General features: G+C 41.1%; 2 protein-coding genes across 2 annotated transcripts; both read left to right on the top strand.

Annotated features, from left to right (window-relative positions):
- Window positions 1-3,945: 3,945 nt before the first annotated feature.
- LOC112228610 (very-long-chain 3-oxoacyl-CoA reductase-B-like) lies at window positions 3,946-17,698 on the top strand. The gene is made up of 11 exons (XM_024394076.2): window positions 3,946-4,260; window positions 5,947-5,993; window positions 6,120-6,195; window positions 6,314-6,424; window positions 8,159-8,226; window positions 10,390-10,434; window positions 12,677-12,711; window positions 12,810-12,891; window positions 16,641-16,706; window positions 16,817-16,966; window positions 17,116-17,698. The coding sequence occupies exons 1-11, from the start codon at window positions 4,092-4,094 to the stop codon at window positions 17,251-17,253; spliced, it is 987 nt and encodes a 328-aa protein (XP_024249844.2). The 5' UTR covers window positions 3,946-4,091; the 3' UTR covers window positions 17,254-17,698.
- A 2,488-nt stretch (window positions 17,699-20,186) lies between these two features.
- LOC112228611 (P2R1A-PPP2R2A-interacting phosphatase regulator 1) lies at window positions 20,187-26,436 on the top strand. Its single transcript, XM_024394078.2, has 9 exons — window positions 20,187-21,143; window positions 21,259-21,343; window positions 21,540-21,596; window positions 21,810-21,856; window positions 21,928-21,982; window positions 22,135-22,202; window positions 22,321-22,376; window positions 22,474-22,558; window positions 22,663-26,436. Exons 1-9 carry the CDS (start codon window positions 21,043-21,045, stop codon window positions 22,775-22,777), a joined length of 669 nt encoding a protein of 222 aa, XP_024249846.1. The 5' UTR covers window positions 20,187-21,042; the 3' UTR covers window positions 22,778-26,436.
- Window positions 26,437-26,561: the final 125 nt, after the last annotated feature.

Genomic DNA, 26,561 nt, shown 5'->3' with positions numbered 1-26,561 from the left:
AACAATGTCTACAGTGTATTTCTGATCAATGTTATGTCATTTTAATGGACAGAAAATGTGATTTTCCTTAAAAACAATGACATATCTATGTGACCCCAAACTTTTGAACTGTAGTGTATTTTGTGTGCAGTGCATCACATACAGATGTAGGATCTTAATTTGACCAGTTTTGTCGCAGGAGTAAAATAATCCTGCAGCAGGAAGATTTGATTACTGTCAAAAAAAAATTAGAACAGGAAATCAGTTTTCATAGACTACAGTAGGTTATAATTTAGGTGTAGCCTATGGCTGTATTTTGAATACATTTGTATGTTGTAGTGGAGATCAATATATATATTGTGTGTTATCAGTGGTGGAAAAAGTAATCAATTGTCACACTTGAGTAAAAGTAACGCTACCTGATATAAAACAGAAGTGAAAGTCACCCAGTAAAATACTACTTGAGTAAAAGTAAAAAAATATCTGGTTTTAAATGTACTCTGGTTTTAAATGTAGTTAAGTACAGTGGTGGAAAAAGTAAAAAGTAAAAGTAAATGCTATACATCAAATTCCTTATATTAAGCAAACCAAACGGCCCTTTTTTAAAAGTTTTTTCAAATTGTATTTATGGACATCAGGGGCACACTACAACACTCAGACATCATTTACAAACGCAATATTTGTGTTTACTGAGTCTGCCAGATAAGAGGCAGTAGGGATGACAACACGTTATACTGATAGGTGAGTGAATTAGACCATATTACTGTCCTTTCTGAACATTCAACATGTAACTTGTAGGCCTACTTTTGGGTGCTAGGGAAAATGCAGTGGAGTGTAGTGGAGTAAAAGTAAAGGCTGCCAAAAATATAAATAGTAAAGTGAATTACAGACACCCTCAAAAAACTAAGTAGTACTTCAAAATATTTTTTACTTAAGTTACTTCACACCACTGTGTGTTATTAAGCTATATAAAATGATGGTTGTTGATGTGTATTGCTGCATCTCAAATGCATTTTTGTACATTTGAATGTTGCAGTAGTAGGACCTACAATAGTAGGATCTTTATTATGTCTGGTACTATAGCGTTCGATCGAGAGAGAGCGAGAGAGAGAGAGAGAGAGAGAAAGAGAGAAAGAGAGAGAGAGAGAGAGAGAGAGAGAGAGAGAGAAAGAGAGAGAGAGAGAGAGAAAGAGAAAAAGAGAAAAAGAAAGAGGTCACTGGATTTATGTAAATCACGAGGCTCATTTGAATTTCCTTAAGCTCAGAAAAAATCATAGTGACAACAGAGTGATCAAATTAAGATACCCCAACTGTGACAATATCTGACACCTCAACTACTGGCACCTAAAAAGCTTGTTGAGGTGCCAGTAGGCTCCCTATCAGTCTCTGTTGGCTGCTTCTAGACTGAGGTGCCAGGAAAGGCAATTCTGCTGGCTCCCTCTAGTGTTATATAGCATATATGGTCAGATGTTTCGATTTATTTTTTTTTGTGAATATTAAAACATACAATCTACCTGCAGTGAAGCCGCTCAACATTTACATTACATTCAGTCATCTAACTTGACTCCAATTCAGAGCGACTCTCCCTCCATAACTGTTTTTTATTTTTATATTGACTTTATTTTTTACTTTTATCTTTGACCGTCATAATGATCTAACTTTGATTCGTATAGTAATAGGCCTACATAGCATTGTGCTGTACTGTATTCATTTGACTGAACAGAGCTTCCATTCTTCATTCCATTATTTCCATACATTTATACACACTCCATACTGCAACAACACTTGGAATGTTATGTAAAAGCCCTATCCAAACCATAGGATTGACATCTGATTGTTTGAGGGACAGGGACTGGCAGTACAATCAGATTCTATCAAATTCTCTCGCTCAACATGAACTGCTCCATAACATGCACCTATAGGCTCCAGTAGTAGCGTTGCCAAAACTTGAAGAAAAGCCTTTCCCTATTCATTCTTCTTCATTAACCTTTACCTGAGTGCAAACGTTCTTTTTTCAAATATAGTGCCTAACAAATTTTTCATGTCAACCTTTTGCAGGGGGCAGAGGGTATCCATGTTTAAAGAATATGAAACATCTCAATGATATTAGTAGGCCTACAAGTGTATTACCTTATCATAAACCAAAGATTATAGAGGTTATTATAAAACTATGGAGATTGCATGGAGGGGAAGCACACAGTTTGTACAGTGAACAAACCCTAAAGCTATCACAGGGATGAATGTACATTACTGAGCAGCAGACGTCACACTCTCAATTATGATAATGAACACTTCCTCACGCACATTTTTAGCTTATCTATAAGCATAACATAAACATGTTGTTTTTAAACATCACCACACACAATGAGTTAATCTGCCAGTATAGCGTTTGGTCATTTATCTGCATAGGACAAGCAAGTGATACAAAGTACATAACAAGCACAGCCTCTACAATGGCCACGCAACTTACAGATAACTGATTGCTTGTTACACTGTATTGATAAGAGTGCAATGCCACATGTGTAGACGATGTGAAGGAGCCCATGTTGTATGTTCCCAAGTTTTAAACACAGTCAAAACTATTTCAAAGTAGTTCTGCTCTCACCTACAATTGGTAAAATTGTGAACTTTTTGAACATGACATAACGTTAGCGCATTAATGTGAATCACACTGCTGCTCTCTCATTTAGCTATTTGCGCCTTACGGATTGTGGTTGTTGTGGATGGTTCTTCACAAATCTAAATGTGTATTTGAACCCAATAATGTTTGAATTCAAGAAGTTTAAGCTGCCAATGAATCATTGTTTTTGAAACCAGTGGACAGCCAGTGAAAAATGCGCTCTTGCAACAGCTGCATAGTGCGGATCCAAGCCTATGGAATAAACACGGGGCTTTTATTGCTCAACCTAATTCATGCTGATAAAAAAATATATATCCATAGCCCTAATGGACATATTCTCAAACTTGCACACTTTTGATAGACTCAAATTGGCCATCTGTAATTGCTACATCTATTTTTGGATTTATAAATTATATATACATTACCGGTCAAAAGTTTTAGAACACCTACTCATTCAAGGGCTTTTCTTTATTTTTACAATTTTCTACATTGTAGAATAATAGTGAAGACATCTTAACTATGAAATAACACATACGGAATCATGTAGTAACCAAAAAAGTGTTAAACAAATCAAAATATATTTTAGATTCTTCAAAGTAGCCACCCTTTGCCTTGATGAAAGCTTTGCACACCCACAGCACTTATTTTTCAACTCAAATCAATGAGCCCAATCAGTCCTCCATGACAACAAAATCATAAACAACAGAGTAGGGCTAGCTAATAAGTCCTTAGTTTTGGGGTCATGCTCAGGTAAAACAATTTAGCTAATCTATACTTCCATATTTCCAAGTCCTATTCTTGAAGGTCAAGGGGTATAACATTTATTGGAATGACTGGAATTCTGATAGACTTTGGTTTTTAATGTAAAGATATAATTTAATTGTATTATTATATGTAGTAGAAAGCGATGGGTTAGAAGAAGCCACATAACCAACCCATAAAGTACATTTTAACATCCATATATGGCCAGCTATGTAAACTTTAACATTGATTTATCCTGCAATAGATGTATTTCAATTGGTAACATAAATGTATTGTCTGATTGTTGGAGTGTGTCCCTGGCTATCTATAAAGTCAAGAAAACAAGAAAATCGTTTGGTTTATTTAAAATAAGGAATTTGAAATTATTTATACTTTTACTTTTAATACTTAAGTATATTTTTGCAGTTACATGTACTTTTGATACTTAAGTATATTTAAAACTAAGTGTTTTTAGAATTTTAGACTGAAGTAATATTTTACTGGGTGACCTTCATTCTTACTTGAGTCACTTTACGGTGCGGAAAAGCGTCATACTGCTTTTGCCTATTGATTTGCTGAGATGACGCACCAGGAAATATTCCCGACCAATGCGCCGATTAGATCAAGATTCTTGGGCGGAGCGTTGCACGTTTTATGTCTAAGTAACCATGTTTATTTCTAATTTATAACCAGCCAAAGTTCATATTTTTGAAGAACTGTCTGCTGAAGTGTGAGTGAAATTTGCCCAGACATGGATACTGTATCAGACTCGATGCTTGTGAGGGGACTGATGTTCATAGGTGGCTTCACAGTGCTGTATTACATGCTCAAATGGTCCTGGATTTGCTGGTGTGGATTCAGAGTGTATGTGCTGTCAAAAGTTTGGCAAACTGATTTAAAGGCATATGGACAATGGGCAGGTAAGGCAGGCTACATGTTATGTAAAGGAAGCTATTTTTACAGTAGACTGATATTTGTTTATTTATGAAAATAAATGCATTCTCTTTTTAGTCATAGTGATGGCTATTTTACATGATTCTTTAGACATTCTCTACAAGATAAAAACAAATTACTACAGTAGACTGAGGGTGGGTAAAACCAACATGGATTAACTCTTAAACTGGGTTAAATCAAGGTGTATCTATTAATATTGTTGCACCAAATGTTAAACCTAGTTTTAAATTAATCCTAGTTATATTACATCATTCCTCTAATCTACGTTTAGTTTTCACTTTAAACCTAGATGAATTGTAAACCTGTTGCTAAATGAATTTTAAAAATTATATACATTTAGATTGGAGATTAATTCTAAACTGCCACTTGAGGTGGTTTAACTGATTAAATGACAGCATATCTACTGCGGAGAGACCAAAACGAGTTCCTCAGAGAATAATTAGAGACCTGTTGAGTTTTCTGATAATTAACTCATTGAACAACAATCAACAATTGAATTGGGGTTTATGATATGCCCAGCCTTGGTACGAATGATGATGTTATGCAACATGCTGTAACGGGCCTGACAACGGTAACATTGTAGTGAAGTAGTGTTAACGTTAGTTTTAACATGCATTATAGGCATTGCTATTTAACAGTTATTTATGCTTACTAAATATTGGTGGGTCAAGTTGTCCGTCGTCATCATAGGGGTTATGGAGAGGGGCAAACTGCTGAGGAATCATCTCGCATATCTTCTGGGAGAGAGGATCAATTCCATTGGACGGAATGGAATTCGGTCCCTCCGGTCTGAAATAGCCCCCGCCTCTCCTCTGCCGCATCCTTTTTGGCTTTCGCCTTTAATTGTTTTCCAGCACGCTTTCATCCAATTTGGGTCCCTCTTATCTTTAATCCGTGCCGATCCATTACATTTGTCGCATAAAATGGCCCAGGCGTCTTCCTTCTTTTTGACAGTCGTGTTGTCTGTCTTTATATCCTCCTGTATGTTCCTAAATTCCTCCATCAGCTCCGACAATAGGCGGTTAGCGGACAAATAATAAATGGGTCATTAACGTTAAGTAATTACAATAATAAATAATACAAAAAAACAAAACCTAGATTAATTTAAACCATGTCGGTGGAACCCACCCGGAGTGTATCATGTTTCCCCTGTGCACCTTACCCTAGCCCTGTTCAATGGAAGACTGAGAGAGGCAGGTCACATTCCACTTTACAGCTCACTATTTTGCCCTGTGCACAAGATGATATCTGCTGTTAGGTGGAACAGGATTTGTGTGGGCAATGGTCCACTTCAGTCTCATTTGGAAACTTAACTTTCCTGTTGGTTATTGCAGCACATCTTTTTACATTTTTGGCAGCAGTTGGAGAAAAGTTGTTGCCAGTGCTTGACAAAGGCCACTATAAAACAATTTTACAAGTATCTGATGACAAACGATAGTATGCTTCCACCGAGCAGACCATGATAGCAGCATTCCTGCCAGCATTGTGAAAGAAAGGAATGTTCCTCCATCCTGCAGTCATACCCAATGTCCGACCTGACCTCTCTCAGAGACCTCTCACTGCAGAGGATGAGGAGACACAACAATAGTAGTAATATGTAATTATGGAAGTCTGCGGACTAAATAATTCTGACCATGATCTCCTTTCTACAGTTGTCACAGGGGCTACCGCAGGGATTGGCAAAGCTTACGCAAATGAGGTGAGTCTTTACTGATTCTCGCCTGTGTACAGACGAGATTGAAGCATGCATAAGCATGTTAATCAAGTGCTTTGTAAAATGAGTGTTTACTCACGTAACAGTTGCCTTTCTTCCTGGACACTACAGTTGGCCAGAAGAGGTCTGGACATTGTACTGGTCAGCCGGTCAAAAGATAAACTCCACATTGTCGCCAAGGAGATTGGTGAGTGAAGGGCTGAGATGGAAAAACATAACTAAATGAAGAGTTGAGGTACAAAAGATCAATATGCAAATGTAATTGTCCCTTTATATGAAATTGTACGTCAATATGTTTGTTCCAGAGAGCCAACATGGACGCCAGACCCAGATCATCCAGACAGACTTCACAGAGGGCCATGACATCTACCCTGCTATAGCTGAGGCACTACGGGACCTGGACATAGGCATCCTGGGTAGGGAACCTATGGCAATGATATATTGGAAGAAGAGAACAAGGAGTCAAAAAGGGGACGACAATCAGGAAATGAGAAAGGAACTAAAGCTAGTCTGCAATTAAATGTAGAATGTGCTCTTATTACCGTCAACATACAGTGCCTTCAGAAAGTATTCATACACCCACATTGTGTTGTGTTACAGCCTGAATTCAAAATTGATTTGAAAAAACACAATACACCATTATGACAAAGTGAAAACATGTTTTTAGACATGTTTGCAAATGTATTGAAAATAAAATACAGAAATATCTCATTTACATAAGTATTCACACCCCTGAGTCAATACATGTTAGAATCACCATTGGCAGTGATTATAACAGTTCGTTTTTCTGGGTAAAGTCTCTAAGAGCTTTGCACACCTGGATTGTAAAATATTTGCACATTATTCTTTTTTAAATTCTTCAAGCTCTGTCAAGTTGATTGTTGATTATTGCTAGACAGCCATTTTCAAGTCTTGCCATAGATTTTCAAGCTGATTTAAGTCAAAACCGTAACTAGGCCACTCAGGAATATTCAATGTCGTCTTGGTAAACAACTCCAGTGTATATTTGTCCTTGTGTTTGAGGTTATTGTCCTGCTGAAAGGTGAATTTGTCTCCCAGTGTCTGTTGGAAAGCAGACTGAACCAGGTTTGCCAATGATAAGCATACCCATAACATGATGCAGCCACCATGATGCTTGAAAATATGAATAGTGGTACTGAGTGTTGTGTTATGTTGGATTTACCCCAAACAACACTTTGTATTCAGGACAAAAAGTTCATTTCTTTGCCACTGGTTTTGCAGTTTTATTTTAGTGCCTTATTGCAAACAGGATGCATGCTTTGTAATATTTTTATTCTGTACAGGCTTCCTTCTTTTCACTCTCATTTAGGTTAGTATTGTGGAAAAAGTACAATGTTGTTGATCCATCCTCAGTTTTCTCCTATCACAGCTCCTTAAACTCTGTAACTTGTTTTAAAGTCACCATTGGCCTCATAGTGAAATATCTGAGCTGTTTCCTTTGTCTCCAGCAACCGAGTTAGGAAGGACGCCTGTATCTTTGTAGTGACTGGGTGTATTGATACACCATCTAAAGTGTAATTAATAACTTCATCATCCTCTAAGGGATATTCAGTGTCTGCTTTTTTTGTTTAAATATCACCCATCTACCAATAGGTGCCCTTCTTTGCGAGTCATTATGAAAAGCTCCCTGGTCTTTGTCGTTGAATCTGTTGTTCTAAATTCACTGCTCAACTGAGGGACCTTACAGATAATTGTATTTGTGGGGTATAGGGATGAGGTAGTCATTCAAAATCATGTTAAACACTATTATTTCACACAGAGCCTGTGTAACTTATTATGACTTGTTAAGCACATTCTTACTCCTGAACTTATTTAGGCTTGTCATTACAAAGGGGTTGAACACTTATTGACTTGAGACATTTCAGATTTTCATTTTTCATGAATTTGTAAACATTTCTAAAAACATAATTCCACTTTGACATTATGGGGTGTTGTGTGTAGGCCAGTGGCAACACATCTCAATTTAATCCATTTTAAATTCAGGCTGTAACACAACAAAATGTGGGGAAAATCAAGGGGTGTGAATACTTTCTCAAGGCACTGTAGCTTTTCTCTCTTTCAATGGATGTTAGTAGTGAAATGTAATACTCAATTACGTAGAAATATATTCTGACACTCCTCATTTACAGTTAACAATGTAGGCATGAACTATTCTGACAAGTTGGTACATTTCCTGGACATTCCCAACCCTGAGCAGGTAGGATTCACACCCCCCCCCCACTCACATTAATGGTCTATGTATACAGTTGAAGTCGGAAGTTTACATACACTTGGGTTGGAGTCATTAAAACTCGTTTTTCAACCACTCCACAAATTTCTTGTTAACAAACTATAGTTTTGGCAAGTCGGTTAGGGAGATCTACTTGTGCAGGATGCAAGTAAACTTTCCAACAATTGTTTACCTACAGATTATTTCACTTATAATTCACTGTATCACAATTCCAGTGGGTCAGAAGTTTACATACAAGTATAAGTTGACTGTACCTTTCAACAGCTTGGAAAATTCCAGAAAATTATGTCATGGCTTTAGAAGCTTCTGATAGGCTAATTGACATAATTTGAGTCCATTGGAGGTGTACCTGTGGATGTATTTCAAGGCCTACCTTCAAACTCAGTGCCTCTTTGCTTGACATCATGAGAAATGAAAATAAATCAGCCAAGACCTCATAAAAAAAATTGTAGATCCCACAAGTCTGGTTCATCATTGGGAGCAATTTCCAAATGCCTGAAGGTACCACGTTCATCTGTACAAACAATAGTACGCAAGTATAAACACCATGGGACCATGCAGCTGTCATACCGCTCAGGAAGGAGATGCGTTCTGTCTCCTAGAGATGAACGGACTTTGGTGCGAAAAGTGCAAATCAATTCTAGACCAGCAGCAAAGGACCATGTGAAGATGCTGGAGGAAACAGGTACAAAAGTATCTATATCCACAATAAAACAAGTCCTATATCTACATAACCTGAAAGGCCGCACAGCAAGGAAGAAGCCACTGCTCCAAAACCGTCATAAAAAAGCCAGACTACGGTTTGCAACTGCACATGGGGACAAAGATCATACTTTTTGGCGAAATGTCCTCTGGTCTGATGGAAAAGAAATAGAACTGTTTGGCCATAATGACCGTTGTTATGTTTGGAGGAAAAAGGAGGGATGCTTGCAAGCCGAAGATCACCATCCCAACCGTGAAGCACGGTGGTGGCAGCATCATGTTGTGGGGGTGCTTTGCTGCAAGAGGGACTGGTGCGCTTCACAAACTAGATGGCATCATGAGGAGGAAAATGATGTGGATATATTGAAGCAACATCTCAAGACATCAGTCAGGAAGTTAAAGCTTGGTCGCAAATGGGTCTTCCAAATGGACAATGACGCCAAGCATACTTCCAAAGTTGTGGTAAAATGGCTTAAGGACAACAAAGTCAAGGTATTGGAATGGCCATCACAAAGCCCTGACCTCAATCCTAAAATTTGTGGGCAGACCTGAAAGTGTGTGCGAGCAAGGAGGCCTACAAACCTGACTCAGTTACACCAGCTCTGTCAGGAGGAATAGGCTAAAATTCACCCAACTTATTGTGGGAAGCTTGTGGAAGGCTACCTGAAACCTTTGACCCAAGTTAAACAATTTAAAGGCAATGCTACCAAATACTAATTGAGTGTATGTAAACTTCTTGTAACGGTTCTCTTGTGGTGAAGGAGAGGAGGACCAAAACGCAGCGTGGTGGTTATTCATGTTTCTTTAATGAAGACGCTATACATGAATAAACTAACGAAAACAATAAACGTGAGAACTCAAAACAGCCCTATCTGGTGCAAAACACAAAGACAGGAACAATCACCCACAAACACACAGTGAAACCCAGGCTACCTAAATATGGTTCCCAATCAGAGACAACGACTAACACCTGCCTCTGATTGAGAACCATATCAGGCCAAACACAGAAACAGACAAACTAGACACACAACATAGAATGCCCACTCAGATCACACCCTGACCAAACAAACATAGAAACATACAAAGCAAACTATGGTCAGGGTGTGACACTTCTGACCCACTGGGAATGTGATGAAAGAAATAAAAGCTTAAATAAATAATTCTCTACTATTATTCTGACATTTCACATTCTTAAAATAAAGTGGTGATCCAGACTGATCTAAGATGGAATTTTTACTTGGATTAAATGTTAGGAAAACTGAGTTTAAATGTTTTTGGCTAAGGTGTATGTAAGCTTCCGACTGCAACTGTTTGTATCATGTTTTGTGTGCCATTTTGATTCTAACAAGGCAATAATGTACTATGGTTGGATTTATAGCTTCAGTTAATAGTTGAGTTAATTTGTGTTTTCATTCCTCCCTAACACAGAGAAGCACCCAGGTGATCAACTGTAACATCCTCTCTGTCACCCAGGTGAGATGATCTGTCAGGATTTATAGACTCCCTCTGTGAAGTTCTATGCATGGTGACACGATCGTTTGTAGAAACGTGACGACAACCCTGACCTACTCCACCATAGAAAATACGGACTCTCTATGGTCTGGACGTGACAGTACCCCCCCACCCCCCCAAAGGTGCAGACTCTTGCCGCAAAACCTGAAACCAAAAGGGAGAGTTAGGGGGGTGTCTAGTGTCAGTGGCGGCTCTGGTACAGGATGAAGAACCCTCTCATCCCGCGGATCCGCCAGCATTGGAGGCGGCTCTGGTGCGGGCCAAAGAACCCGCTCATCCTGCGGATCCAGCCATGGACCCAGGCTGAACACTGTGCCTGGACTGGTCCTAGATGCCGAGGAAGGCTCCTGCCATGGAGCGGGACTGGACACCGGCCCTGGCCTGGACATCGGTGCAGAGGAAGACTCCTGCCATGGAGCGGGACTGGATGCCGTGTCTGGACTGGGCATTGGCGCAGAGGAGGGCTCCTGCCATGGAGCTGGACTGGACGCCGTGTTTGGAAGCTCCTGACCGTTGACCCTCGTCGAAGGTTCCAGGCCATTGACCGTCACCGGGGAATCCGGGCCAAGGACCGTTGCCGGAGGTTCCGGCCCGTGGACCGTCTCAAGAGGTTCCGGGCAGTGCACCGTCTCAGGAGGTTCTGGGCTGTGGACCGTCGTTGGAAGTTCCGTACTGGGAACCGTCGCCGGAAGCTCTGGACTGAGAACCGTCGCCGGAAGTTCTGGACTGGGAACCGTCACCGGAAGCTCTGGACTGGGAAACGTCGCCGTAAGCTCTGGACTGGGAACCGTCGCCAGAAGCTCTGGACTGGGAACTATCGCCAGAAGCTCTGGACTGGGAACCGTCGCCGGAAGCTCTGGACTGGGAACCGTCGCCGGATCGTTGCAGAAAGCCTGGTGCGTGGGGCTGGCACTGGTGGCACCGGACTGGTGACACGCACCTCAGGGTGAGAGCGAGGAGCAGGCACAGGACGTACCGGACTGGGGAGGCGCACTGGAGACCTGGCGCGTAGAGCCGGCACAAATTGTACCGGAACGATGACACACTTCGCATGGCGAGTGCGAGGAGCTAGCACAGGACGTACTGGGCTGTGGAGGCATACATCTGGGCGAGTGCGAGGAGCAGGCACAGGACGTACCGGACTGGGGAGGCGCACTGGAGGCCTGATGCGTGGGACTGGCACAGATTGCACCAGACTGGTAACACGCTCCTCCAAACGTCTGCGTGGCCGCATACTCCTCGCCTACTCCATTCTCTGGTATGCCTCCTCGCATTGTTCCATTGACTCCCAGGCGGGCTCTGGCACTCTCCCTGGGTCGACCGACCACCTCTCTACCTCCTCCCATGTTGTCACTGGTTCACACCTCGGCTCCGCCCACCACCCCGTGTGCCACCCCCCCAAAAAAATTCAGGCAGTCTTTTTGGCCTTTCCTTGTGGCCGAGAATCCCGGCCTCGTCGTTGTTCTCCCTTCTCTCCTTGCGTCCTCTGTGACTCCTGCCAAGGAAGGATCTCCAGTCCTTCCATTATTTCCTCCCAGGTCCAACTTATTTTCCCCATTGTCGCACGATGCTTTGTCCTGGTGTGGTGGGATAATCTGACACGATCGTTTGTAGAAACGGACCAAGGCGCAGCGAATGTTGAGTTCCACATAATTTATTAATAGTGAAACTTAGCAAAAACAATCAACTATAAACTAATAATGAAATGTGACGAAAATGGAGTGCTGACATAAAACTACCCATAAACAATATCCCACAACCCACAGGTGGAAAAAAGGCTACCTAAATATGATCCCCAATTAGAGACAACGATTACCAGCTGCCTCTAATTAGGAATCATACAAAATCACCAACATATAAAAACTAAACTAGAACCCCACATAGAAACAATAACCTAGACTAACCCCCCAGTCACGCCCTGACCTACTCCACCATAGAAAATAAGGACTCTCTATGGTCAGGACGTGACACATGGTCCATGTCTTGGTTTATGTTTCTAAACTAGTGTATGGCTCATACAAAGTCATAGCTTTTAATATTTGGTCATTATGTGAGAAATATAATGCTAACATTTAGGAGATTAACATTGGTGTTGTTGAACATGATGATCATGATGCGGATGATGATGGTGATGGGGGTGAAAGAGGATTCTGGTGATTATGGAGATGTTGGTGATGGTACTGATGGCGTTATCATTCCTCAGATGACCAGACTGGTTCTCCCACGCATGGTTTCAAGGTACATATGCATCATGGTGATGTCAATGAAACGTGAATCTTATTAATGATTTCAATCTATGGAATTGTCCCTTTATTTACCTGTCCTGTCTTTCCCAGAGGGAACGGTCTGATCATCAACATGTCTTCAGAGGCAGGTGCTCAACCACAACCCATGCTGTCTCTCTACTCCGCCACCAAGGTGCCACTCCCTTTCACTTAACTTTCTCTCACTCAAGCATACACAATGTATCACACACATACACGCTCAACCTCATGTACATACACTGAACAAAAATATAAACGCTACATGCAACACTTTTACTGAGTTACAGTTCATATAAAGATATCAAATAAATTCATTAGGCTCTAATTTATGAATTTCACATGACTTGGCAGGGGTGCAGCCATCGGTGGGCCTGGGAGGGCATAGGCCTACCCACTGGGGAGCCAGGCCCAGCCAGTCAGAATGAGTTTTTCCCCACAAAAGGACTTTATTACAGACAGAAATACTCCTTAATTAAAAACCCCTCACCCCTCCAACGATCACGCAAGTGAAGAAACTGAATGTGAAGGTCCTGGACTGGCGTGGTTACACGTGGTCTGCGGTTGTGAGGCCGGTTGGACATACTGCCAAATTCTCTAGATCGACTTTTGAGGCGGCTTATGGTAGAGAAATGTTGTGGAATATTCTAATCAAGTGAGAGAGACTTTGTCAGTTTTTCAAACAATCATCTTTATTCAATATCGATTAATTATTGCAATAATGAGGCTGGTCGACCCAACACCTTGAGTGTTGGACTGACCTTTACAAAAAATGCTGTTTCTAATATAGCTGACACTAAGAATGCTGGTTATAGCTGACACTAAGAATGCTGGTTATAGCTGACACTAAGAATGCTGGTTATAGCTGACACTAAGAATGCTGGTTATAGCTGACACTAAGAATGCTGGTTATAGCTGACACTAAGAAGGCTTGTTATAGCTGACACTAAGAATGCTGGTTAAAGCTGACACTAAAAATGCTGGTTATAGCTGACACTAAGAATGCTGGTTATAGCTGACACTAAGAAGGCTTGTTATAGCTGACACTAAGAATGCTGGTTATAGCTGACACTAAGAATGCTGGTTATAGCTGACACTAAGAATGCTGGTTATAGCTGACACTAAAAATGCTGGTTATAGCTGACACTAAGAATGCTGGTTATAGCTGACACTAAGAACGCTGGTTATAGCTGACACTAAGAACGCTGGTTCCACACCTCCCATGCAGATTGGGGGCACCATAAGACATCTTGGGTTCATCTGGTTATCTGCACCTGATATTTGTTCTACTCCTCCAAGTTATCTCTATCTCAAGTCACACACACCACATCTTATCTATGGAATGCAGGCTGTCAGCCCAGAGACATATGTCTCACATGCACCACTAATCATATAATGGAATGTGGCTGTTTAGTTTTCATCACCAATCAATTGTCAGCTCAAGCTATCTTTAGTAAAAACCCATGTCCTCGACACCCAGACTAACTGCAGGAAGCTAGAGTAACCATGAAAACACAGCATTAGTAGGACAGAAATGTCTTACTGTTGTTAAGTATATATTGTTAACTATTAAAATCAAACAAATCAGGTGAATACGTAATTCCTCTCACGGAAATTAACACTCAATTCTCTGGCAACAGCTTTGGTGGACATTTCTGCAGTTAGCATGCCAATTGCACACTGCCTCAAAACTTGAGACATCTGTGGCATTGTGTTGTGTCACAAAACTGCACATTTTAGAGTGGCCTTTTATTGGCCCAGGCACAAGGTGCACCTGTGTAATGATCATGCTGTTTAATTAGCTTCCTGATATGCCACACCTGTCAGGTGGATGGAAATCTTGGCAAAGGAGAAATGCTCACTAACAGGGATGTAAACTAATTTGTGCACAGAATTTGATAGTAATAAGCATTTTGTGCGTATGAAAGATGTCTGTGATCTTTTATTTCAGCTCATGAACCATGGGACCAACACTTTACATGTTGCGATTATATTTTTGTTCAGTGTATATACAGTTGAAGTCAGAAGTTTACATACACTTAGGTTGGAGTCATTAAAACTTGTTTTTCAACCACTCCACAAATTTCTTGTTAATTATGAATTATTAATTGTTATTATTAATTATTTCACTTATAATTCACTGTATCACAATTCAAGTGGGTCAGAAGTTTACATACACTAAGTTGACTGTGCCTTTAAACAGCTTGGAAAATTCCAGAAAATGATGTCATGGCTTTAGAAGCTTCTGATAGGCTAATTGACATAATTTGAGTCCATTGGAGGTGTGCCTGTGGATGTATTTCAAGGCCTACCTTCAAGCTCAGTGCCTCTTTGATTGACATCATGGGAAAATCAAAAGAAATCAGCCAAGATGTCAGAAAATAAATTGTAGACCTCCACAAGTCTGGTTCATCCTTGGGAGCAATTTCCAAACGCCTGAAGGTACCACATTCATCTGTACAAACAATAGTACGCAAGTATAAACACCATGGGACCACGCAGCCGTCATACCGCTCAGGAAGGAGACGTGTTCTGTCTCCTAGAGATGAACCTACTTTGGTGTGAAAAGTGCAAATCAATCCCAGAACAACAGCAAAGGACCTTGTGAAGATGCTGGAGGAAGCAGGTACAAAAATATCTATATCCACAGTAAAACGAGTCCTATATCGACATAACCTGAAAGGCCGCTCAGCAAGGAAGAAGCCACTGCTCCAAAAACCGCCATAAAAAAAGCCATACTATGGTTTGCAACTGCACATGGGGACAAAGATTGTACTTTTTAGAGAAATGTCCTCTGGTCTGATGAAACAAAAATAGAACTGTTTAGCCATAATGACCATTGTTATGTTTGGAGGAAAAAGGGGGAGGCTTGCAAGCCAAAGAACACCATCCCAAACGTGAAGTACGGGGGTGGCAGCATCATGTTATGGGGGTGCTTTGCTGCAGGAGGAACTGGTGCACTTCACAAAATGGATGGCTTCACGAGGCAGAAAATTATGTGGATATCTTGAAGCAACATCTCAAGACATTAGTCAGGAAGTTGAAGCTTGGTCGCAAATGCGTCTTCCAAATGGACAATGACGCCAAGCATACTTCCGAAGTTGTGGCAAAATGGCTTGAGGACAACAAAGTCAAGGTATTGGAGTGGCCATCACAAAGCCCTGACCTCATTTTTTTTTTCTACTGTGTTATTGACTTGTTAATTGTTTACTCCATGTGTAACTCTGTGTTGTCTGTTCACACTGCTATGCTTTATCTTGGCCAGGTCGCAGTTGCAAATGAGAACTTGTTCTCAACTAGCCTACCTGGTTAAATAAAGGTGAAATAAAATAAAATAAAAATCTGATAGAAAATTCGTGGGCAGAACTGAAAAAGTGTGTGTGAGCAAGGATGCCTACAAACCTGACTCAGTTACACCAGCTCTGTCAGGAAGAATGGGCCAAAATTCACCCAACTTATTGTGGGAAGCTTGTGGAAGGCTACCTGAAACGTTTGACCCAAGTTAAACAATTTAAAGGCAATGTTACCAAATACTAATTGGGTGTATGCAAATTTCTGACCCACTGGGATGAAAGAAATAAAAGCTGAAATAATCAATCTCTCTACTGTTATTCTGACATTTCACATTCTTAAAATAAAGTGGTGATCCTAACTGACCTAAAACAGGGAATTTTTACTAGGATTAAATTCAGGAATTGTGAAACTGAGTTTAAATGTATTTGGCTAAGATGTATATAAACATCCGACTTCAACTGTATATGCCATTCAGCAGATGCTTTTGTCCAAAGCGACTTACAGTCATGCATGCATACATTTTACATACGGATGGTCCGGGAATCAAACCCACTATCCTGGTGCTCTATAACTGCTACAGAGGATCAATGTTATCCATTCTTTTCTTGGCAGATTTTTGTGACATATTTTTCCAGATCTCTGAATTCAGAGTACAAGTCACAGGGAATAACAGTTCAGGTAAAATACTTTAAGAATTTTGTATCACATGCACACCTGTTACAGTATCCTTCCTTGCATCTTTGTGTTTCTTCCAATCACTTGTGCTTTCTTAATTTCCTCTCCTTTAGTGTGTGGCTCCCTTTATGGTGTCCACTAACATGACCCACAACTTGCCCCCCAACCTGTTGTTGAAGAGTGCCAGTGCTTTTGCCCGTGAAGCTCTGAACACAGTGGGTCACTCTAGCTACACCAGTGGCTGTGTCTCTCACGCTCTTCAAGTAGGAACTCCTCTTATCCACTAAAATATTCAAAACAAACTACTCTATAATGTTTTTGTTACCTTAGCCTAAAATGAGCCATGCAGAATATACTATTAGACTATTTTATGTGATTGTAAATATCTCTGTCTCTCTTTGCCATCTCACAGAACATTGCTCTGTCCATTTTCTTCCCTGATTGGCTACGCCTTTCATCCTACTGTGTGAAGCAGACAGAGAAATTTGCACAGAGCATGGAGAAGAAAATTGATGAAATGACAGAACTTTCTGCAAGCAAAGAGGACTAAGGAGTGCAAAGGAGGTTGCTACTGAAACGTTTGTGGTGCTTTAAAGAGGTCATATTGGAAATTGATATGAGAAGTTTTACTTCATATGTAGACAACTAATTGATCAATGTTACTGTTTTTGCATTGACTGCCATTGAAAGGTATTGGTAATAGGAAAGAGATTGTGTAATGTTGATGTGATGTAAACAAGCTGACACCAAATCCATCATGAACTATATAGCCTGAGTGCAGCAGAGTATGATCTGTCGGAGACTCTCAAACAGGCTTCTATAGTACATATATTAGCTATATACTTATTAGGGATATAGACTACAACTTTATAACTGAATGGTGGATCATATGCATGTTCTGGTTGATTTGGACATTTAACATAGTACAATTTTTGGTATCAACCGTCACATTTTTGTGATCTTGATTTTCTTAGAAATAAATAGAAAGACAATTACTTTTGTTTATTTTATTGCCTTTTGCCAACCCATTCACAAATGACTGTCAAATTGTTGTTACTGAGTAACATATGTGTAAAGGAAACAGTATGTTATAAAAACGCATGTTTAATGTAATTATTTTGGTTTTTGACATTTTCTATTGAGTCATTTGCTTGGACAGAGTCCTTATTAACTCACAAGCAGCCTGTCTGGCACTCACTGATCAGTCCACAGACTCTAGAGAACAGTCTGTGTGGCACAACCTGAGAACAGTACATGGATTCTGAGCAGAGTCAGAAATATACAGTAACTTCATAAGACTGTAAAGAGGAAACTATTTCTGCTTAAGCACAAACATCCCACCACAAGTTGTGAAATGTGTAAGCTTTCATATAGCGCCAACTACATGCCTCTAAATTAGTAAATAGTTTTCATAGATACCAAACTCCTTGCCGTAACATTCTGTTTCCAAAATCTGTACATAAGAAAAGCATAGCAAGACAGCATAAAAATAGAAATAATTTTTCCAAGTAACAAATGAATGGCATGATCCTTAGCATTTGGTATAAGGGTGAAGCATTATAAATTAGACTAAATACATCAGCAATCCATATTTAGTCTGCCTGCCAGTGGCTTAATGCTTGTGTATTATGACAATATTGTCAAGCATTAGGCACTAATGTAGTTCATAGCAGTTTCAGGAAGTTTGAATTCATGTTCCATCATGGACCACATAGTAGTCCGAAGAAGCAGCATTTCAAGCACGACCAATTGGTGAGTGACCCAAAATCCTAAGAGATCATTTGGTCCAAAGACGCTCATGAGCTCTCCCAAACTGGGTCACAATCTGAAGAGGAATACACTGGGAAAAGGGATCAATGGAAAGCGATTGTACCATCATCAAATAACAAATAAAAGAACACAAGGAACACAAAATTCTAGTTTCCATAGGTAGTTAGCATATGTTGCCCTTTCTGTATTTCAGAATCCATTTTCCCTCCATCACCATTCAACCTATCATATGATTCTTCTTTGGTCCTGTGCCACAGAACAGACCATTTGATCTACTGACATGTAACATTCACTCACACTGAATCAGTGTCACTCTCTGGCCACACGGTCAATTCCAGAGCGGAGGTTTTTTATGAAAACTACATCTGCTATATCAGGCACAGCATAAATGTATTTATATTATTACCCAACCAACACAAAGGCATGAGACAAGTACTCCATTAAATGACAGTTAACAAATAAATATATTACAGAAAGTAGGTAGGTACCACTGTGACTGACTAGGTGTTGAATGTGTTCATTTGAGAAATGAGTGGATGTGTCAATGAGTTACAATACAAAATGTGAAACTACATGCCCAGGGAACAGAGCTATACTTATAGGTCCCGTTGTGTAGTGTGCCTGTGTTTATTCTCTAACTAAAAAGTATGTTATGTAAAGTAGCTCATATTGTAAACATTTAGACTGCCCTTTCTATCATGTTCAGGATGAAGTTAATTACATGACATTTTGATCCCATAAACACAGAGTGACACACTCAAAGCTCAGTGCACGTGACTGGGGTGAGACCCTGAATCAAGAGGGTTGGGCCTAAACCATAAGTCACAGCTTCCAGCTGACTGAGATATGTGTGTGATTGGCTGGAGTGAGCAGGGGGGCGTGGTAAATACAGGAAGCGGACAGCAGCCTCAGCACTGTGCTCCATCAGCATCCTGTTGACTGCAGACTGGAAGTCCTCTGAAAGGGCCTGGGCCGGCTTCGTCAGGCCCTCCAGCTCTGGGTCCTGTGTCTGTTTCTGTCCGTAGAGCTGCACCACAGAGTCCCAGGGCACTATCTTGATGGAGGCCCTGATCCTCAGCTTCCTCAACAGCTCCCGGTAGGTCTCCTCTTTAACCACCCAATCCTGGTCGCTGGACTCTGCCTCCACACACAGGAATTTCCTCATTCTTGCATGGCACCAGCTGCTGGCCATGTTGAGAACACACGCCATCTGCAGCAGGAAGAGACTGCACACGTCCACGGAGGCTGCAGACGTGCTGCTCGGCTGCAGCAGGTTGAGGGGCCACACGTCGATGATCCTCGCGGCCCCATCCATCTTGGTCCCCATGCCCTCTCCCTGCAGCTGGAAGAAATGGCGGCCCAGACACACGTTCTTACTCATCTTGATGGCATCCGAGATGATTCCCACATACTCCTCTGACGTGAGCCAGCGTGGGCTCTCCACATGGCAGACCGGGGGAAGTGGGCTTGCAGAGAGGGCAGATCCACCCTAAAATCACCCCCACCAGACCCTTTTGACTCACAAAAGGCAGGGTCTTAAAGTTTAATCACAGTTATTGTGAACAGTGTGGTCTATTTATTGTTTGTGTTTAACTTTATTTGTGTGATCACCAGCCAACTAAGACTGGACTTTAGGGGGAGTGTCCTGTGATAATTGGCCAATCCATAAGGAGGGTAGGTTAATGAACCTCCCTTTCATCTGGTCTACATACAATATTGTATGTCCTCTGACACTGCACATTGCTTAATCTGACACCCTCACACATCTTTGAACTCTGTATTCATTCACAGAACATCTCCCTCCCTCTCGTCAGAGGAGTAGACAATGTCCTCATGCAGCACTCCAGCCTTCTCATGTTGCGATGAATCTCCTTCGCGCAATATTCTATCTAGCCAAGGAGAGGCGCTGTAATCACAGATGACGAACTACCTCTAGTTGTTGGAGGACTATGGTGTAAAATCTTTCAATTAGTTATATTTCGATATAGTTCAAATGTTGGGAGATTTGGTCGATTGCGCAATTAACAACTTAACCGGAGGATGCACCACTTCAACGACCCAAAACCAAAGGTTATATTGTTGCTGAGGACAGTGCCGTTTTATTCTGACTGACTGGTTAGCTGCTAGCCAACAGTTGGAGTTGCTAGCTACCCAGCTAGCTAATCTTAAAAAGTCACGTCTCCAGCTGGCCTGCTAACCTAATTTACGTTAACATTTATTGTAAGGGATATATCTCGCTAGTTTCGTGTTTTTCAATGCGTTGTTTGTTTAGCCTTTGTGCAACCATATGAATTGGGTTTCTGGGTGTTTTATTATAAGGTTAGCTAGCTACGAATAGTCGCTTGCAGTAACTGGAGTCAAAAGTCTGACTTCATTTAACAAAATGAGATAGAAGGAAGACACCAAGTACATTTCCCGCTGATTTTAGCGGCTCTGAATTGGATCGAAAGCTTTGTGTGTGGCCTGCAGGTCGGGCTTTCACCGAGCTAGATTAGGACCGTACGCCGCCTGTGAACCCTGTTAGGCCGACAGCTCGCGCTGCTAGGCTAGAGGCCGGGGATTTCAACAAATGGAACGAATGGAAGTGGACCAGTGCGCAGGCGCAACTACCGGGAGCGGAGGAGGGGCCCTTCGTAGATCGAACAGCGCCCCCATGATCACAAGTGTCAGGTCAGTGAAATTGATATTCTCTTTGAGTGAATGCAACTGTATGTCATTTTGTTTTTCATGTCTGCTTTGGAATGACTGAGTTTTATTGTATTGTTTGTTTCCCTCCGTGTAACAGTGATGGTATGACAGTGTTCAGTCCAACTAGTTCAGTCCGGTATCGGCGGAGCAGTGTCTCTGTGAATCCCAGTTGCCCTTATCGGGTGAGTGTGTGTGTGTGTGTGTGTGTGTGTGTGTGTCTGACTAAGTTGGTGTTGAAATGCCTTCAGTGTTTTCTGATCTCTCAATCTCCATGTATTTCTGTCTGTCTCTGGTCGCCTGTCTGTTATCATTCAGTATTCTGTCAGTTACTCCGTCAAGAGGAGGCCGACAATAATACATTCAGTCTTGTTTCCACAGGCCGTCCCCTTGTCCCCTTTCTCATTGGGTGGTGAGAGACCAGACCACAAAAGGCAGGTGAGGACAAGGTTAGGGATATTTGTGCAAATGCCTGCCTCTGAGTAATGATGCTGGTTTGAGTGTTTGCTTATGCATTAGCCTGTGTGTTAGTACAGTTCTGTGTGAGGTTATCTTATGTGACTGCTCACATTGGTGTTTCAGAGTGTGTGCAGCATGCTGTAGTATGTGTGGTGTATGACCACTGACTGGAAGTTTTTATTTTTGTTCCAGGTTGAGAATATGGAGATGACACTCAGGGGGAGTCTTCAGAGACTAAGGTATGGTAGTAAAACGCTGTACAAATGCACATACATACACACTACTATGTTTTCTCTCTCTCTTGCTGTAGTGCTTCCAACCTGGTCCCTCCTCCTGTCAGTCACTGGCATGACCATTCATCAGGGGTGAGTACTCCCTCTGTGTTCTGCATGTGACTGTAGTGCTTTGTCATACCAAAGCATGGACTGAGGTGTAATGAATGAATGATTAATAAATAGATGGATAAAGAGGCTTCTGACCATTTTATTTATTTATCTTGGTCCGCTGTCTTTCACAGGGATTCCATTCACAGGACAGTGGTGTCACACCCAATTCGTCCCCTAGTCCAACCCGAAGGTTTAGGGGGTAAGTTGAGTTCCACGCTGTATGGCAAACTAAATTGAGTGCAGATTCATTGCCATCCTATGATTGTGGACTGACACTGTGTCCACACCATCTTAACACAAAATGTGTCCCCCACCAGGCCTACAGTCAGTTCTACTGTGAGATGGCCTGCCCTGACTCCACTGAAAAGGAAAGGTAAGAACGGTGCTTCAAGAATAGTGCTTACTTTGCTCAGTCTTGGTGTGTGTGTTTGTCTGTGTCCTCTCCTCCATCCTGTTGTTCTGCCATGTAGGAGGTGTGGAGTCTGATGGCCCGCCCAAGAAGCTGTTTGTTGCCGGGGTAACAGAACCTGCTCACCGGACTAGTTACACAGTCAGGTGAGAACTAGAAACATACGCACACAAACACACTCTTGCAAATATGGTGCTAGCTGCATCTCTGTTAACCTCTTTCTATATTTCCTTCTTTCCACCTCCCCCAGTGTGTCCCAGGCATCAGCAGACTCTCCTACAGGTGGTGTGTCTGTGTGTGATGCCATTCCCCAGGGTAGTCCACTGTCCCTGTCTCCTCCCCCCTCTTACCAGCCCAACATCTAGACACCCCAACACTAGGAGCCTATCATAGACCAGGACTACAGTCAGCCTGTCAGGGCCCTGGATCCCTCTCAACACAGCCCCACCCACCCAGTCCACCTACAGAGCCTGGGAATCAACTCAGTAAGCCTATCAGAACCTTAGTTTCTACGCAATCTGCCTATCAGGGAGCACTCCTCTCTCAAACCATCAGAGCCTTGGGGAAACATATTCCTTGGCTCCTGAAGTAATCCGATCTGGATTTGTAATCAAGATAATATCTAGATGTTATACAAAGACTGGCACCCGTGCTTTGTTAATCAAAAGGTTGCAGGAAATGCCCTGCTAAAGGAAGTTGGTGACCAGCGCATTGTAAGGTAGTGTCAGGGTGAAGAGATTGTGATGACAATGGGAAAGAACAAAGAAAATAATTTGACTAACTTCTGGACTCACTTTTCACTGTAGTTGACATGTGGGTTGTGTCGTGATAACCAATGTCAACTATGGTTGTAAATTTCCTTGTTGGGATTTTCTTTTTCTCATATCCAGAGGTGTCACTGGTACTGTAAAACAGAATGACTTCCAATAGTCTTCCAATAGTCAAGAAAAGGCCTTGTCTGAAGTTGTGTTCAGGGGTAACGGTGAGGGAACGTTATATCCCACTGAACGGGACCCAATGGTCCAGTATTCTTTGATAGTCCAGAAGTTAGCTCTCAAACATGAGACATTAAGTCACCACAGCGGACTGCCGGGCCGGTGTATATGTGAATAGTGTATTGTCATGTGAATACGAGGATATAACCGGGGCTGCCTTTATGGCCCCTCACTTTCTCTGGCTGTGGGGGTTTGTACTGTAAATATAGAATCCCCAAGCAAAGCTCTGCCCAGAGGACCCTCCCAATCCTGGTCCTTAAGGGCCCAATCCTAATGATTGTTCTGCGTGGATACTGGTAACTCAAATTTTAGCACAAATCTGTCATTGACATGACAGAGCAATTCCACTGTATCAGAGTGACACAAACCATGTTTCCATCCACAGTTTTTATGCCAGTAAAGTCATATTGTATAAAACAATTTTTTTATGACAGCTGTGATGGTAACAGGAAGTTTCAGTACAATTTCCTAAATGCCGACAGATAATTTGTTAATTCGACATGATGGGATCTTTTTGTCTGTAAAATAGATTATGCGAGAAATGGCTTTATGCTCTAATATTGATAAAATAACCATCATATCGAAGTAAACTTGGAGTCACACGATGACATGTTGTCCTCCCACTACAACTCAGGGAAACAATGCAGTTTATTAGCCTACAGATGAAATAAGTTATGAACTTCACAGGGTGGGGAAAGTGCACAATGCTCCTTTGTAATAAATATCGAGAGTCTTATTCTGGTGACATGATGATCGATACTTGACTGCCATTTTGACAAATAAAAATATTCTGGCTCTTATCCATAATAATCTCATCATGTAGACTAGGCAACCTGCATTGTATTGGCTAGAGCGCAGGTGCCAAGACCAGAGTAGGCACATTTGCTATTTAACACAACTGTTTGTGACCAAAGTATTGGTAGAGTGAAAACTTAAGCGAAAAAGTATGTTTTGTGTGCACTGTCATCACACACCGATTATTATCGGTCAGTTTGGTGGAAACCACCACCGTATTTTAGAATATTCAAATGATAATCTGTTGCCAATTGGATGGAAACCTAGCTACAGACTCACATTTTAAATAGAAAAAACTATGTCAAACACCATACAACTCTATGCACAAGGACTACTTTGAACAATTTCACCTGAATATTTTACAACACATTTACTTGACGAAGGAATCACCTCTTGACAGGTGTGTGTGTGTGTGTGTGTGTGTGTTCTTTAGTTAGATAGAAAGGACCAGGACTGGGGATCTCAGTCCTCTGGGTAGAGCGTGATATTACCCTTTTTCTATATGAGTACTTTAACAGAGGTAGTCTGTGGGGTGTTAACATACATTTTTCCCATGGATTACATTGCTGACCGGTCTTATTCAAATTCTGTAAAGTGGTATGGTTATACATGCTCAGTACCCTGGTAGATAGATAACATAAGTGACATCAAGGGCATATCATGCTGTTTGGGTTGATGTAATTTATGGGAAAGTTATGTGGTTTTTAACTGACTATGTGACCTCCAGACCTTTTGACTTGTGAAATATATAGTCTATATAAGCTGCAGTGTCTTATACAAAAACAGAATGTTATCGACAGTAACTGTAATACTCTTAATTCAAATACCCTTTCCAGAGCTGAGTTTTACAGCAAATGTCTCCTTTTTGTAGACCTTCTACTTCCAATTTCACAATTTTGCACAGTATTAGTTTCACATTATTAATATGGCTGTTACACGAATGGGATCATATCCTGATTTTAAGACATGCTGTTGCTTTGTATATTTTGCTTCATTTGCTCATTTCTCATCAGGTTACTCTCTCTGTCCTGTCTCAGAGAAGTGCTTGGGTCAGCAAGGGTTGAGGGTCATCTGCTGATCTTAACCACTGATTTTAGATGAAGGAATTTTGTTTTTCCTTAGTGACAATCAGTGAATTTGGAGGGAAATAAAAACCTCCAGTTCAAGTTATATTCATGTTCACTTATTCTCAAGACTGTAGTTATATTTTGACTGCATACATTGTTTAGATTGACAACCAGCATCACAGCTCCATTTCTCGCCAAGGTGTATGATTGAGATCCTAGTGTAGATGATCAACTCACGTTGCCAAAGCCAAATGATTACCTTTTCATACTCATTGTACAGACAGACTAGCTTTCAGACACATGTATTTGATACTCTTTCCTAATTATGGGGAGATATCCTGTAAATGCATACTGAGTCAAATGACATGAACATCCACAGAAAATGCTGATCTGTGATATAGCTAACTCCATTTTAATCTGCGGTTAACCTACAAGTAAAACTTGCAATCAAATGGCACTAACATTCAATGGTAGTTTCACCAATCCCATCCTTGTTGCAGAAGATAAACTAGAGGGAAATAAATACATTTGGACATGATCTGAAGCCAAATATAAAATATTTAAATAATCTGTTGATGTTCATTGTAGTTGACCCACAGGGTTTGCATGCCTTATCAGCAGTGTTTCCCAGTGTCCTGTCATGAGACCACTGCCTGTAGGAGATAAGCCTGGGTCTGACCAAGGTGACATATCTAGGAGACAAACAGAAGCCACGTCTGGCTGTCTCAATTGCAATACTTCAACAAGGAGACCAGCTGGTTGTTGCGAGGTCAGTTAAACACACTTGTATTGCCATTTACTGATTATTTTATTATTTCCTTTTCATTATTGTTGCTGTTGTCATTATACAGAATATCACTTTTTTTAAAGTGAACAGCCACAATCTTAATGATTGTTTTCCAAATATGACATGTCAGAGGGCTCCTTTTACCCTTTTTATTTTATTTTTTACTGACAATAGAATAAGAGAGAGAAGAGGTGAGAAAGGGAATTAAAGCACATTGCCAGAACATTCAGACAAGTATTTTCAAACTGTAAATAGCTTTGACAAGTCTCTACATAAAGAGAAGATTGTATTTTTATGGAACTGTAAGCACAAGAAAGTGAGAATGTACACCTTTTAAATATTGTATTATATATATAAATAAATATCATGATAAAAAGTCACTATTTTAGAAAACCTGTGGACTTTCCTTTGTTTACATAGATAATTTGATTTGGTCACCTGTACATTTCTGCTATCTTTTTTTATAACAGCCACTAGATGGCAGTCTGAACCACTACCCTCTATC

Source organism: Oncorhynchus tshawytscha, linkage group LG30, assembly GCF_018296145.1.
Source record: "Oncorhynchus tshawytscha isolate Ot180627B linkage group LG30, Otsh_v2.0, whole genome shotgun sequence".
NCBI lineage: Eukaryota > Metazoa > Chordata > Actinopteri > Salmoniformes > Salmonidae > Oncorhynchus > Oncorhynchus tshawytscha.
This window is presented reverse-complemented; position numbering and strand designations above follow the sequence as displayed.